The sequence below is a fragment of the Rhinoderma darwinii genome, chromosome 5 (assembly GCF_050947455.1).
Source record: "Rhinoderma darwinii isolate aRhiDar2 chromosome 5, aRhiDar2.hap1, whole genome shotgun sequence".
In the NCBI taxonomy this organism is placed as follows: domain Eukaryota; kingdom Metazoa; phylum Chordata; class Amphibia; order Anura; family Rhinodermatidae; genus Rhinoderma; species Rhinoderma darwinii.
Genome location: NC_134691.1, coordinates 210864342 through 210881179, shown reverse-complemented (window position 1 = coordinate 210881179; position 16838 = coordinate 210864342). Strand labels below are relative to the sequence as shown.

At 41.1% G+C, this 16838-nt stretch overlaps 1 protein-coding gene across 1 annotated transcript in view; it reads left to right on the top strand.

Moving 5' to 3' along the window:
* Nucleotides 1-16838, top strand: part of ADCY2 (adenylate cyclase 2) — an 831331-nt gene that overhangs the window by 179330 nt on the left and 635163 nt on the right. Inside the window, exon 3 of the mRNA XM_075826916.1 lies at nt 15763-15924. Coding sequence (XP_075683031.1) covers nt 15763-15924 — 162 coding nt within the window. The remainder of the gene's footprint in view (nt 1-15762; nt 15925-16838) is intronic.

Sequence of the window (16838 nt, the reverse complement as noted above, 5' to 3'; positions counted from 1 at the left end):
GTCTAGAAAGCCGTCTCTCCTGAAGAATCTCTTGGGATCTCTCTCTGAGCCTTATGTCCACGCGGCTAGCCAGCTGCATCAGATCATCCAGGGCAGCTGGGAGATCTCGAGCAGCCAGTTCGTCTTTGATCTCAGGCGATAGGCCATGCCAGAAGGATGCTACCAAGGCCTCATTATTCCAAGACAATTCTCCTGCCAGGGTCCGGAACTGGATGGAGTATTCGCCCACGGAGACGTCCTCCTGACGCAGGTTAAAAATAGCGGTAGCAGCCGATGAGGCTCGTTCAGGCTCCTCAAATACGGAACGGAACAACCGCATAAACCCCAGGAAGTCTCTGGTCACGGGTCCCTGTCGTTCCCAGATTGGATTCGCCCACGCCAGGGCCTTGCTGGCGAGTAGGGATACAATAAAGGCGATCCTGGCTCTGTCCGAAGAAAATACTTGGGCGTGCAGAGTGAAATGGATTTGGCATTGGTTTAGGAACCCCCTGCACGAACTTGCATCTCCATGAAACCGTGGTGGCAATGGCAGCGAGAACCGAGAGTCCGAACTGGAGCTGCCAGGAGGTGTAGCTGGAGGGTTGGTCGGAGGAGTTTCACTAGGAGCGATGACGGAAGAAACTAGTGCACCAAGATGCTGCGCCATGGAGTCTACTGCCACAATGAGTTGATCCTGTCGCGCTTGCAGATCCTGGCCAGCGGGCCAGGCCTGAGTGTACTGTCACGAGGCGGGGTGTGGACCCACTGGGCCGTACCGCGTAGCGGGGTAGCAGCTGGCCAACTAGGTACAAAACAATGTCTATAGTTCAAAACGGGTACCTGAGGCAATAGTAAACAGTGGCAGGATCATGACTTGGCTTTCACAGCAGGTGACGCCGCGGATGCGGCGGAAGACACGACTTGGCTTTCACAGCAGGTGATGCCGCGGATGCGGCGGAAGACACGACTTGGCTTTCACAGCAGGTGACGCCGCGGATGCGGCGGAAGACACGACTTGGCTTTTACAACAGCAGGTGATGCCGCGGATGCGGCGGAAGACACGACTATGGCTTTTACAGCTGGTAACGGTAGTACGGGATACAGGGTACAGGCAGCAGGAACGGGCATTACTGGGAACTGGAAAACACTGGGAGACCTTTAACAAGACAGACTAGCGAATACAACAACACTCAGGCAAGGAACCAGTGGGCAGAGCTCCTTTTATAGTCCAGCAGCCATTTGGGCTAATACCTGATTACAGGCAGCTGGACGCGTACTGGCCCTTTAAGACCGTGCACGCGCGGGCGCGCGCGCCCTGCGGGGAACGGCGCGAGGACCCGGAAGACAGCGCCCACGACTGCCAGAGGGAGGAGGACGCCGAGCAGAGAGGCGAGCATGGCCGGGATCGTCAGGGGGTGAGTCAGAACGGCAATCCCCGGCCATGGACGTAACAGTGACCTGCTTGAACTCCTCTCACCTCCACATCCGCCGCCGCTCAGTGCCGTCTGAGAAGGATTGCTCCACCGCAAAGCCTCAACTGCGACACAGGAGGCAAAGGGCACCCAGAGGCCGCAACTCCCAGGACTGCTCGGAACACGGCAAAATCTCCTCCAAAGGTGGACCGACTCAGCGCTGGATGTTCTGGAGTACCAGGGGACCGAACTCCACCGAGTCTTTCATGTTTTTAGGTTTAGTTGTGCCGTTTTAAGCTTTCAGCGTTTCCAGGAGCTAGTCAGTCCCGCGTCTTCAGCAATACACGTCCAGGCGATGCCCCGATATAGTTTATTTTTAATCCCAAATTAATCGGCATATTTTGGACCATAGTCGCCCCAGATCCAAAATAAACGAATGTACTATTATAAACGATTAGGAGGCCTCTCAGTTCCGCATCTACTTTGTTACTACAAAGCAGCTCAAATTGCTCAGCTAACGGTAGTTGGAATCCGGCTCTGGCTTCCCTTTGGGTTCAGATTAAAATGAACTATTATTGTTTAACTCCCTAGTGACTCTTATGTGGAATGTCTTTCCCCTCCCACCGACTTTAAAAAATTCCTTTCCCCTATTAATCCCCTTCACTCGCTCATCCTATGGCAGAGTTTTAGATTTATATTACAGGGTAACCCCTTACCCCAGTATTTAAAAACACTGCTTTTCAGCCTAGTATGTATCCTGTTCCTTCTCAATGGTGGATTAGACAGGACTTGACTGTCCTTGGTGAAATTTGCCTCTTTTTATAAAATGATGAGTAGCGAGCAGTATCAGAACAATTTTACTCCATCCCCTACTTTTCCGTACAGTTCAAGTTTTCAACTTTTTTACCTCTATCTCTAGCGCCTACTTCCTAAGGCGCTAGAAATATCTAATTGTTCCCAGTTTGAATTTATATGCCGTAGTTATCCATTTCCACTTGGGACTATATCCATGTGATATTCTATTTTTTTATGCCCCTCCCCTAATATAAATTACGATTTATACTTCGCTGGCAACAAGATTTGGGGGGTGACTCTATCCCTCCCTCGATGGCAACATTGTTGCTCAACTGCTCCTAAGGGTAGTCATCAAGTTAGCTTGGCTGAAACTTCTATAAAAGTTCTTCACCATACATATTTAGTTATTTCCTGTATTCATCAAACATACCTGCTTCAGCACTCTGTTTCCAGGGTTGCCAAAAGACTGATGAATCTTCTTTCTTTTGAGTTTACTCCTGTGTTTGACTAAAAAAAGCGGAGTCAAAAACCGCATAAAAATTACGTGTGTGAACCTGGCCTAAATCCCCGGTTGCTTTTCTCCTGGGAGATAGACCCTGAGGTTTAACACAAGCTTTCCAAGTTTATGTGCATGGCAGCTAGGATACAAATAGCGTCAAGCTAGAAATCACAGCGTCTGTCTTTCAATTTAATTAAGGAGAGAATTAATAAAATGATGGTATTTGATAAGGCTGGGTTCACACACCCTATTTACGGACGTAATTCGGGCGTTTATACGCTGAATTACGTCCGAAAATACAGCTCCAAAGCGTCGGCACTTCATTTGAATGGGTTTTACGATGTACTGTGCCGACGGTCATTTTTTTTACGCGCCGCTGTCAAAAGACGGCGCGTAAAAAAGACGCCCGCGTCAAAGAAGTGCATGTCACTTCTTGAGATGTAATTGGAGCCGTTTTCCATTTACTCCATGGAAAAACAGCTCCAATTACGTCCGTAATGGACGCAGCGAAAAGCGCCTGCACTTGCCATTACGTCTGAAATTCCGGAGCTGTTTTCTCCTGAAAATGCCTCTGTAATTTCAGCCGTAACGGAGGCTGCCGTGTGAACATACCCTAAGACTTCTGCTCTCCAAACTGACAATGTGAAACAATTCCTGGTCACTTGGTAGCCCTAAATAGATCAGAGCAACTCTCCAGGCTTACAACAAATAACTCGCTCTTGAAAAGCCTCTCATGTTTATATATTTTGATACTCTTTGCTTTTCAAGTACTCTAAAATGTTGATGTCCCAGCTTGCTCATCCATCTAACGGTGTTTTTAATTTACCTTACTGCTTTTCTTTGTTTCAAGATGCTTTGTTTGACCACTGCATTCCTCCTGCGTGGGGTTTCTTTGCAGCCAATTGAGCTACTCCTTTTATGACTAAATTTAATAACGTTCTTTTGGAACAAAAAATAAAATAATAATGTCCCCCTAAGGTCTTTTCTAACCCTTGAGGAACAAGCCATAATAAAAAATATAAAAGTAAAAAACAAAACAAAAATGAATTAAATGAAAATAACACCACCAAAAAAAAATAAATGCTTCCCCTGCCAATTATTGTTGGAATGCTAGCCCTCAGTCAATTACCCTAAAATAGATATGTAATATATCATAATTTACAGTAGACAATCACTATCAGAAATAAAAAGTAGAACTTAGGATAACACTATATTATTACCAGAAAAAGTAGCTAAAAAGTAAAAAAAAAGGATATTTCTTTACGATTTCTTTCAAACTATTAGCGTAAAAATGCTATAAAAGCAAAAATGATGCATATGAAAGTGATAAGAAAAGAATCCTGCATTGATCACAAAAAATAAATTTCAAACATCACACCGTTAGCCCAACAAATAAAAAAGCTATAGCCGTTTAACGAAGACATGATAAAAATGGGTAGCTGGTTCCTTGACCTGGCGATAATCACACATGAGTTGATGGCAATATGATTTTTGTATGACTGAAATGGATGTCATGTGAAAAAATCTGCATATTATTGGAAAGCTTTGGTATATTTAATATAGACTTTCCCAATCTTTTGAATAAGAACTGTTAGAAGACTATAAGGCAGCAATGCACAACCTTTTATTGTTGGAGTGCAAAATTGTAAATTTCTGCCAATTCAAGAACAGTAATAAAATTAGCATTTTACAAAAAGTTGCTTAGAGCTAGTAAAACTGGAAGAACTCCAAATTCAATCATAGTGAAAGTATAACATTCATTTATATCTGGAAATACAGGACAAGTGCAGTGTGGCTGAAACAAAGCATTTGTAGTTCACTAGCCCATGATGCCATAGACAGGACAAGGCAGGATCTCCCACTTCCATGCTCCAGGTGAAGTGAATAACATGGATTATCTCGTTACAATTGCCCCTGTCAAGGGTTGGGAGATATTAGGCAGCAAGTGATCAGTTTGTTCTTGAAGTTAACCGGGAAATAGATTATAGGTAATTATAGTCATTACAGGTAAAAGGCAAGCCGGTAGAGGCGATATGATGCTCTGGGCAATGTTCTGCTGGGAAACCTAAACATGTACCAGCTACCTAAACATTGTGGCAGACCAAGTACACTCCTTAATGACAACAGTATTCCGTAATGGCAGTAGCCTCTATAAGCAGGATAAAGTGCATTGCCACACTGCAAAAATTGTTCAGGAATGGTTTGAGGAACAGAACAAATAGTTAAAGGTGTTGACTTGACTTCAGATCTCAATCAAAACTTACATAACTTAAAGGAACAGTGTCATCACAAATTATTTTTTTATATGTTAAAGATGTTAGTGCTTATTAAAAACGTTTATATTTATTTGTGTGTTTGTGTTTTACTTTTTCTTATTTTTACACTTTTTCTTCCCTATGGGGGCTGCCATTTTTTGTTCCATTTCTGTATGTGTCGATTAACGACACATACAGACATGGAATACGGCAGCCACAGTCCCATAGGGACTGCGAACGGCTCCCGTCCCATTCACTTGTGTGTACGGCGTCTGTGTGGGAACTGCGCATGCGCCGCTCCCACACAGTCCAATTTGAAATTGGCGCCGTCCGGCGCCATTTTGCTGTGGACCGGAAGTCGCGGCCGGACAGTAATATTACTACTTCCGGTCGCGGCTTCTGGACTTGTGCACTTGGACCAGCGGCAGCAGACGGAGCGGACGGGCCGGAGGGAGCCGCAGCGGCAGGAGCAGGTAAGAGATTTCAATGTATGTTCGTGTTTGTGTGTGTTTACTACTGTATGTAAACCTACTACACTGTGTGTTAGCTCCAAAAATGGCGACACACAGTGTAGGAGGTTACACCGTTCAAACCCCTCGTTTATCCCGGCACTAGCCAGGATAAAGGAGGGGGGGGATGCTGAGAGCTCACTAGAGCGAGGGCTTTTTACCCAATTTTGCAATGCTGCAATTTTGGGAATAGCTCCATCTAGTGACCAGAAATGGGAAATATTATAAATTAGAATTAATTTATAATATTTCCTGACTCGTGAAAAAAATAAAAAAAATTTGAACAATGTTTAATCACCCACACACTAAATGTTTAATTAAAAAAAACAAAACATGTTTTTCTGGCAACACATTGCCTTTGAAAGATGTGATGCTAACGTCATGCTGCCAGATAACGCAGAAAAACCTTCAGAGTTCTTGTGGAGTCCTTGCCTCGATGGGTCAGAGCTGTTTTGGTGGCATGAGGGGGACCTGAACAATATTAAGCAGGTGGCTTTCATTTTGTAGCTAAACGGTGTATATAGCAGGCGCAAAAAAAAAAGGGATGGGCCCCATAGCAAACTTTTAAAAGGGGACCCCCTCGAGCATACATATTTACCAGCTCCATGTGAAAGTTAACATAAGAGCAACCTTTTTTTTTTAAAAAAAGAATATGCAGTAGGCCGCATTACTTTATGTACAGAGCTTTTTTTTGGTCACTGTATGGTGCTATTTATTTAGGCATTGTGTTGCAAGGCTATTTAAGCACTGTACAGTGTATTCGTTTTGCAGTTTTTGGCAGTGAGGGTTTTGTATAATATTTTTCTTAAGGCAACTATGTTGCAATGTTATTTGAGCACCATACTATATGGTTCTTATAATTAGGTATTATTTGTACATCAGTACACCATTAACAGATGATACCGCACATGGCACCATCCATTTTACTTTAGTTCGGCCCTGGAGTGAATACCACCACCCCATAAACAAATATTTCCACCACATAGTGACTGAATAATACCACCATACTATAACTAAATAAAAATCACTATACAAAGACCAATATAACCACCATACTGAGACTAAATAATATCACCATAATGTCACTAAATAGTGGTCAGATACCAGTTTCACATAGGCGCTCTGCAGAGTATCATTATTCTGCAGTCTACATGTAATAATCCAATACTGATCCAACACCGCATAATAACTTTTTCCGTCCGAGACTTCTTTGGCTCCTTGCTTTTGAAGCACATCCTCCCTCTTTACAAAAAAACCCCAGCCATCCTGCTTCCCTCTTTAAAGTTTCATTCCCATCACAAACATCTATAGCTTATCCATGGAAGTGAATGGAGAAAGCTGCACACATGGCAGCGGTCCTGTGGATATGCTATTAATCTCTGTGATAGGAATAACTCTTTACAGTGCTAAATTGCTGCTACCCACAATAAAGTGCCTGAGGTACTAGCACCCCCCAAACCTGCTATATAAAAGAATTTAATAGTACTTTTATAATGGTGGTTTCTCTTGGCTCAAATACCCACAAAATCTCTCTCAGACCGGAACAGGCAAAACTAAATTGGGTATGATCCAACAAATACCCTAAATAACATATATAAAGTACAGTGAAGTTTACCGCTCAGACGGCACTGGTAACAGTCCAATATCATTCAGTATGGGCTCTCTCCCAGAAAAATGCAGTGGACAGTCCGCAATCCAATGAGGGTGTGGATGGTAATTCTTATCCTTGTAGTTCCACCAAGCTCCTTATCGTCTCTCTCCACATTCAAAGAACTCCTGGTAGGAAAAGGATCTTATGTCTCTAATAGATGGAAAAAGGAAGTTGCACTATGTGTCTGAATTACCATCCACACCCTCATTGGATTGCGGACTGTCCACTGCATTTTTCTGGGAGAGAGCCCATACTGAATGATATTGGACTGTTACCAGTGCCGTCTGAGCGGTAAACTTCACTGTACTTAATAGTACTTTTGTTGGAGGGATGTAATTTTAAAGAGGGGTGTGCATGGAAGTGCCACTTTGCAGCCACCGCCTTTCCCACGAAACAGTAATATGTATGTATGCATGTATGTATGTGTGCATGTATGTATGTATGTATGTATGTATGTATGTATGTATATGTGTGTGTGTGTGTGTGTGTGTGTATATTATATATATATATATATATATATATATATATATATATGTATATATATATACATATATATATATATATATATATATATATATATATATATATATATATATATACAGTGAAGGAAATAAGTATTTGATCCCTTGCTGATTTTGTAAGTTTGCCTACCGTCAAAGACATGAACAGTCTAGAATTTTTAGGCTAGGTTAATTTTACCAGTGAGAGATAGATTATATATATATATATATAAAAAAAAAAAAATCACATAGTCAAAATTATATATATTTATTTGCATTGTGCACAGAGAAATAAGTATTTGATCCCCTACCAACCATTAAGAGTTCAGCCTCCTCCAGACCAGTTACACGCTCCAAATCAACTTGGTGCCTGCATTAAAGACAGCTGTCTTAAATGGTCACCTGTATAAAAGACTACTGTCCACAGACTCAATTAATCAGTCTGACTCTAACCTCTACAACATGGGCAAGACCAAAGAGCTTTCTAAGGATGTCAGGGACAAGATCATAGACCTGCATAAGGCTGGAATGGGCTACAAAACCATAAGAAAGACGCTCGGTGAGAAGGAGACAACTGTTGGTGCAATAGTAAGAAAGTGGAAGACATACAAAATGACTGTCAATCGACATCGATCTGGGGCTCCATGCAAAATCTCACCTCGTGGGGTATCCTTAATCCTGAGGAAGGTGAGAGCTCAGCCGAAAACTACACGGGGGGAACTTGTTAATGAACTCAAGGCAGCTGGGACCACAGTCACCAAGAAAACCATTGGTAACACATTACGCCGTAATGGATTGAAATCCTGCAGTGCCCGCAAGGTCGCTCTGCTCAAAAAGGCACATGTACAGGCCCGTCTGAAGTTTGCAAATGAACATCTGGATGATTCTGAGAGTGATTGGGAGAAGGTGCTGTGGTCAGATGAGACTAAAATTGAGCTCTTTGGCTTTAACTCAACTCGCCGTGTTTGGAGGAAGAGAAATGCTGCCTATGACCCAAAGAACACCATCCCCACTGTCAAGCATGGAGGTGGAAACATTATGTTTTGGGGGCGTTTCTCTGCTAAGGGCACAGGACTACTTCACCGCATCAATGGGAGAATGAATGGAGCCATGTACCGTCAAATCCTGAGTGACAACCTCCTTCCCTCCACCAGGACATTAAAAATGGCTCGTGGCTGGGTCTTCCGGCACGACAATGACCTGAAACATACAGCCAAGGCAACAAAGGAGTGGCTCAAAAAGAAGCACATTAAGGTCATGGAGTGGCCTAGCCAGTCTCTAGACCTTAATCCCATCGAAAACTTATGGAGGGAGCTAAAGATCCGAGTTGCCAAGCGACAGCCTCGAAATCTTAATGATTTACAGATGATCTGCAAAGAGGAGTGAGCCAAAATTCCATCTAACATGTGTGCAAACCTCATCATCAACTACAAAAAACGTCTGACTGCTGTGCTTGCCAACAAGGGTTTTGCCACCAAGTATTAAGTCTTGTTTGCCAAAGGGATCAAATACTTATTTCTCTGTGCACAATGCAAATAAATCTATATAATTTTGACAATGTGATTTTCTTTTTTTTTTTTATATATATAATCTATCTCTCACTGGTAAAATTAACCTAGCCTAAAAATTCGAGACTGCTCATGTCTTTGACAGTGGGCAAACGTACAAATCAGCAAGGGATCAAATACTTATTTACTTCACTGTATGTTAGTCTATGGGGCCGTATAGACAGTCCGTGATTTTTGCGCAGCGTGAGTCCGTTGCGTAAAGCTCACGACATGTCCTATATTTCTGCGTTGTTCGCGCATCACGCACCCATTGAAGTCAATGGGTGTGTGAAAATCACACACACCACACGGAAGCACTTCCATGGGACGAGCGTGATTCGTTCAACAGCTGTCAAACTATGAATGTAAACAGAAAAGCACCACATGCTTTTCTGTTTAGAAACATCCAAACGGAGTGTCATAATGATGGTGGGTGTGCGAAAATCAAGCAGCCGCGCATCATACGGGGCTGACACACGGAGCTGTTAAGTGCCTTTTGCGCACGCAAAACCGCACGTTTTTTGCGTGCGCAAAAGGCACACGCTCGTGTAAATCCGGCCTAAGAACTATGAATCTGTGGAATAGCCTAGCACAGTTTTGTTTCCATTTATGGCAGTGTCTCACTTTTTTTTATTTATTTTTTAATTACCTTTCTCTTGGTAAATAAGGGAAAAACAAAATTCTAAAGTTTACCCATAATCCCTTTACTTTCTCCCATGCCTAGGATGAACTTGATTGACAAATATTATTTTTTATCCGTGCTAATTATGTAACAATGTACGCAAGTGTCCCCCAGTAGGGGACATCTCAACTAACTGTCACCTACCAGAGCCAGCGAGCTAAAAAAAAAGTTAGAGAAGGTAGGAGAATCCATTTATAGTAGATTAAAGGGAACCTGTAACCAGCATTTCACCTATTAATCATTTTTATGTAACCTGTAATTATTTACTAAGTAGGTTCTGTAAATTAGTATTCCGTTTTTTTGTGCCCGTGCCTTATTCTAATGAGCATAAAAGAGTCACATCTTCGTAGGAAAAGACTCATATTTTCATTCCTCAAGCATTTCTGAGTTTACCCTGCCTCCTTACTTGCGCAACGATGTCCTATTTTGGTGCGTGCACACAACGGGACACCATGGCAGTGCATGCGATGTAACTCGATTTGGGGCCCAAACTAAAAAGGGAAGGGTATCGGACCATACATGACAGGCGCATTACGCTATCTTAGACAAGATTTGGGCATTCAGGTCGGGCCCGTTTTCGGCGGTGGGCAGGCATAAGAAGAGGGACGAACGAGACTGCCGAAATGGTGTGTCAGTCTCACACCATTCTTTCCTGACGGTCCCTCCTCAGCACAAATGTGATTTTGCTCCCCTGACAGGTGGAAATTAAATGAACACTTAGGCTATGTTCACACGGGGTATTTTGCCGAGTTTTTTGCAACTCGGCAGAAACGGCCCGAGAACGCCTCCCATTGATTTCAATGGGAGGCGTCGGCGTCTTTTTCCCGCGAGCAGTAAAACTGCCTCGCGGGAAAAAGAAGCGACATGCCCTATCTTCGGGCGCTTCCGCCTCCGACCTCCCATTGACTTCAATGGGAGGCAGGAGAAAGCGTATTTCTCGCTGTTTTATGCCCGCTTCGCTCAATGGCCACGGGCGAAAAACGGCGCGATAATTGCCGCGAAAATCGGCGTGCAGGGAGAGGAATATCTGCCTCAAAGTTCCAAACGGAATTTTGAGGCAGATATTCCTCCCCCAAAATACTCCGTGTGAACATAGCCTTAGGCCCTGTTCACACAGAGTTTTTTGCAGGCAGAAAAAATCTGCCTCAGAATTTCTTCAACAATTTTGAGGCAGATTTTGAACTGCCTGCACGTATTTTTCTGCAGCCTTTTAACCCACGGCCATTCAAGGACCACGGACAAAAAACTCAGCGAAAAACACTCAGAAATGAGCGCCACTGTTTTTTTACTGACTCCCAATCATATCCTTTTTTTTCCCGTGAGCGGCCCAAAGCTGCCCAGGGAAAAAATGCCTCTGCCTACCATTAAAATCAATGGGTGTGATTATGGCCATTTTTTGGCACTGATTCCGACGCAGTTTCTGCATCAAAATCAGTGCTAAAAAACTCAGGCAGGTCAAAATCTGCCTCAAAATTGCTGAAGGAATTCTGAAGCAGATTTTTTCTGCCTGCAAAAAAACAGGGCCTTATCCTTTACCAATATATATATATTTTATATATATATATATATATATATATATATATATATATATATATATATATATATATATATGCGGTCTACAGGGTCAATTGTAGACTTGTGTAAGGTGAAAAGGGAAATCCCCCCCCCCCCCCAACTGGAAAAAAGGGTAGAATATCTGTGTGCCATGGCATTTTTGATTGATTAGGGTCCTTCTAATGAATACCTTGGCCATACTCCATAACCAACTGGTCATAACCATAAGACAACACTGCATACCAATCAAGGTGCACAATATTAGGGGTGAATGGTAATGCCAACTCAGTTATAAGAAACACCTAGCGATGCCTGAGCTATATTGCCAAGCACAATATATAGCCAACCCCACAATTATTAAATTCATTTCAATGAGCGAAAATCAGTATATTAGATAAACTATACATCCGATGAATGATATTTTTTTCAGAGTAATCAAGAGGTGAACTGCATAGTTTTTATTATCACTGTTTCTCTGTGTGTATGTGTGTGTATATATATATATATATATATATATATATATATATATATAATAAGAGTGGTTCCAAAAATATTGGCACCCTCATTATTAATATTCAGTGAAGTATCCACTAGTGAGAATAACAGTACTGAGCAACTTACTGTAATGCACATCCGTCGCCATCCGTAGTTATTGAAGTGCCCATACACTTCTATGGGGAGTGCGTGCCGTAATTATGGACAAAAAAATGACGGACACCCATCCGTAAAAATACAGAAACTTGTCCGTAGCCCATAGAAATTAATGGGCTCGTAGATACTGTCCGTAATTGCGGATGAAAAATACGGTCGTGTCCATGGGGCCTAAGTGGGGAATGCCGGCGGTCAGCGACCGCAGGCTTTACACATACTTTTCTCTCTATGCTTCCCTTTTTTCAGTGGTGTATATGACCAAAAGGTTTTATTTTTGTCTCAGGACTATACAATATTGATTTTATGGTAGTGTCCAATTATGTTTTTTAAAGTCTAAACACAATACCGTTTGCAGTTCCAATTACGTTTCTCTAAGTCCAGGCACCATATTTAATGTCTTTCTGTTAGTAAAAACTTCTTACTGGTCATGGAGGTAGTGTCTGAAGGTGAACTTGAAAACTCCGGGATTTGACTTATCAGTTCAGATCTAAAACTGATTTTTACAGTAGGTTCATGTTTGGCTATCTTACTATCCATTTTGCTGCAGATGGAAGCAGTATGCTCATGCGTCCTCTTCAAATGTTTCATGCGTATCAAGCTTTTGTTTTTTTAACTATAATTATTATTATTGCCCTGGTTGTGTTTTATTGTAATTTCAACTGACTAATAATTTTATTTTTAGAACTATTTCCTAATCTCTGCATGTCCACTACACTTTTATCTTATTCAAGTTGACAGCTCTTTGGTTTTACCGATTTAGTTGATCACAACTGGCTATCATATCACAAAATTAGATAACATAAAACAGATAAATGCAAATGTAACAAAATAATACAAATAGATAAGTTATGTATCCACATTAAATATGTCAACGTTCAGGTGATAATATGCATTGCTAAATTTACCCACCATGGTGCCCTTTTGGTCGGGTTAACATGGCTACACACCTATGAAAATGATGGCAATGGTTTGCTATATATGTATATTACAAGGCATTTCCACTATGTAGGTGGTATATTCTAGGAAGTGTTCCACGTGAGTACTATTCCAAGTGAAGATAATGTTCCACAGTAATTATATAAAACAGTAATTACTACACCTCATGCCCAACCAAATAATCAGATAGAGTTCCAATCACCATGAATAAAGGTCTAAAACTTGCTCCAATTCAATCATTATATAAGTTTGGCACCTATAAATTGGAAATTAGAAATATTCACGCCAACTATGTTTAAAAAAATCGATTAAAAATCCTATTATTAACAACACACAAGCAGTTAGCCAATATAAACACACCAATTTAAAACTGAAATCTAAGAAATAAGGAATATTACAGGCAATTATCAAGCAATAAAATGTATACTAAACTTCCATAGGACCCTATAAAGCACTATATTCACAAATCGGAACATGAATTCATATTAGGTACTCAACAGCGGTTACCCGTGTTCTATTGCATCATTAAAATACATAAAGAGGTTACCAAGCCCAATAAAAGGCCTATAATTTTGGTCGTCGAATCAATCACATCCAATTTGTCACAATTTATAGACAAATTTTTACAACCTCATGTTAAACAAACTCCAACTTAAGTGAAAGATAATACAGGCAATAAACATTGTAAAAAAAATTAAATGGCAACCATATTTGGTTCTAAGGACCTTAGACGTTAGTTCCCTCTATACATGCATAAACCATGAGAAAGACATTTCAGCTGTTAAATTCTTTCTAGAACAAGATAAAGAACTCAAACAAGAGCAGATAAAAATGTATCCTTGAAGGCATTGAATCCATATAAACACTATTAGTTTTGCTTTGGTACATAATTTTTTTGTCAGTTGTCTGGTATCGCCATGGGTTCCAGGTTCGTGTTCAACAATGCCAATCTATTCATGGATTTTTAGGAACAAATTAACATTCTTCGCAGCCTGGGCGCAAACGTGGTGCTATGGCAAAACTACATCATTTCTGTATGGGATGTTATGATGCCTGAACCGGAGGTTTTTATACAAACCTTAAATGTGAATGATTTAAGCCTTCAGTTCACACATCGTATTAGTCCAGAAAAAGTTTAAAATATGTATCTACAGATCACAGTTTCTAATTTCAAATTAAAGTGCAGTATATACCATAAAACCAACATAAAAAATGGTGATATCTTATAAACTAGACTAGACTTAAATGTAAACAATTTATGATCATCTTATAGTTTACCTGATATAGATCAACTATCTAATTTACTTAATGTTAAAATTTTGTTGTTTTATCCATGCAAATTCTGTAATTTCTTCCTGTATTTCTTCCTGTAATCTGCTATCCACCCCCTGTTGTCAAGAAAAGTCCATATCTGGTTACAGAGCAGAATTGACGGGCTGCAAAAGGCAGGGGTGTCTCTTCACTGCCTGCCAATACAAGTCTATTGATAGGGCAAGAGGGGGCAGAAGAAGGAAGCAGGAGCAGAGATAGAGGAGACCCAGGCTGCTGGTAAGGTCTGTCACCCCAGTGCTGGATTCTAAGCTACACTACTCAGTACTCTCAGCAACACTACTCAGTTCTCTCAGCTACACTGCTCAGTACTCTCAGCTACACTACTCAGTACTGCTGTATAATGTCCTCCATGCTGCTGCAGCTTAGAGATGGAGATAGTAGTGTATCTACACATTACAAGTACTCATTTTCTTACTATTGCACCAACAGTTGTCTCCTTCTCACCCAGCGTCTTATGGTTTTGTAGCCCATTCCAGCCTTGTGCAGGTCTATGATCTTGTCCCTGACATCCTTAGAAAGCTCTTTGGTCTTGGCCATGTTGTAGAGGTTAGTTAGACTGATTAATTGAGTCTGTGGACAGGAGTCTTTTATACAGGTGACCATTTAAGACAGCTGTCTTTAATTCAGGCACCAAGTTCATTTGGAGCGTGTAACTGGTCTGGAGGAGGCTGAACTCTTAATGGTTGGTAGGGGATCAAATACTTATTTCTCTGTGCACAATGCAAATAAATATATATAATTTTGACTATGTGATTTTCTGTTTTTTTTTTTAATATATATAATCTATCTCTTACTGGTAAAATTAACCTAGCCTAAAAATTCTAGACTGTTCATGACTTTGACAGTGGGCAAACTTACAAAATCAGCAAGGGATCAAATACTTATTTCCTTCACTGTATATATATGTACCATTAGATTGTGTGGATAATATAAACCCATTTCCAGTGCACTGAGTGCCTTATATTAGATTATTGGGTTTATTTATTTGTTGCCTTTACGGGTGAGCTGCCCATTTATCCAAAAATATCCTATGTAACCCGCAGAGATACAGGAAATGATCATAGCCAAAAATTAAGTTCCTTGTGATTAGGCGCAATAAAAGTTTTTTTTTGCATACTACCCTCATGGTATTTCCCAATCATAGTCATCCTTATTATCAATATTAATCACAAGGCCAATGAGTAATCTAAGCTTGTATTTCCCATTATTAGTTCTACAATAGTAATACTGCCTGGCTCAGTACTTTGCATTAGTAGATTTAGCATCTTAGTAGTGTCCATTACTAGTGCCAGCCTCATACATACATATGTATGTTGTCATTTATTTTCGCAGTGTGTATCAAAGATTTTCTCTTCGAAAAAGTTCTATATTTCTACATTTTAAATTAGTCCTTTTATTAACAATTTTATTTATATTATTAATATTTTATTGTAACTACCGTACTTTCTTTTTATGCACAGGTATCATTTTTCTTATTCATTATATTTGTGGTATACACCATGCTCCCATTCAACATGAGGGATGCAATTATCACCAGTATTTTGACTTCTTCATCGCATACAATATTTTTAAGTGTATACCTATCTACTTCTGAGGGCAGAACAGAACACTTGGTCTGGCAGGTATGTAATATTATATACTTTAACAAACATTTTGAAAATATGTTATTGAATCATACAATTTATTGCACATTTTTGATTGAAAATTATGATATCAAATTTGACTGAAATGTAGATCAACTACTTTTGTATCTGTTAACTTATACGGCTTGAAGTGCCAACTATGTTTATTACATGGAGAAGACTAGCCAAATACTGTACACGGGAATGCTGTAAAGCGTTGTTTGTGTAGTTTGTTCATAAGTTTTTTGTGCTTACATTCTATCCTATTTTTTCCCTACGTCCTGAAAAGCATAGTCTACTACGCTTTTCAGTACTTTTCCAAAACGTACACCACACATACAGTTAGGCCCCATGCACACGACCGTGTTCGGTCCGTGATGTACGGTCAGCATGTCGGCCGCATGTCCCGGACCGAACACAGTGCGAGGAGCCGGGCTCCTAGTGTAATGAATCGTGGTAGGGAGACGGACAGGTGAGCGCTAATCTACTCACAACTCAATCCCTGCCTACTTGCACGGCCCGTCCTAAGTGACGGCGTACAACTGGGCGAAGGTCCCTACGCTCAGTAAGTGCAAGACAGACAACACAAGACAAGGGCACACAGAACCAAGGGGGTTCAGTTGCCCACGGAGACACCGAGCCAAATCAAACCAGGGGAGTACGTAGTAGCAAAATCAGAGCAGGAGAATAGTCAGGCAAGTCAGGGTCAATAAGTAACAGCGGTCAATCGGGTGAATAGCAGGAATCGCAGACTCAGGAAACCAGACAATCACAGGCAAGGAGCATGCTGCAAGTGAGGGTATAAATAGACCAAGGGCGGGAGCTAGAACCGTCAGGCCAAGCTGTGATAGGTTCTCCCTCTCCTAAGCCTGCAAGCCTGAGTGGTAACAGATCGCGTCACTCTAGCAGACCTT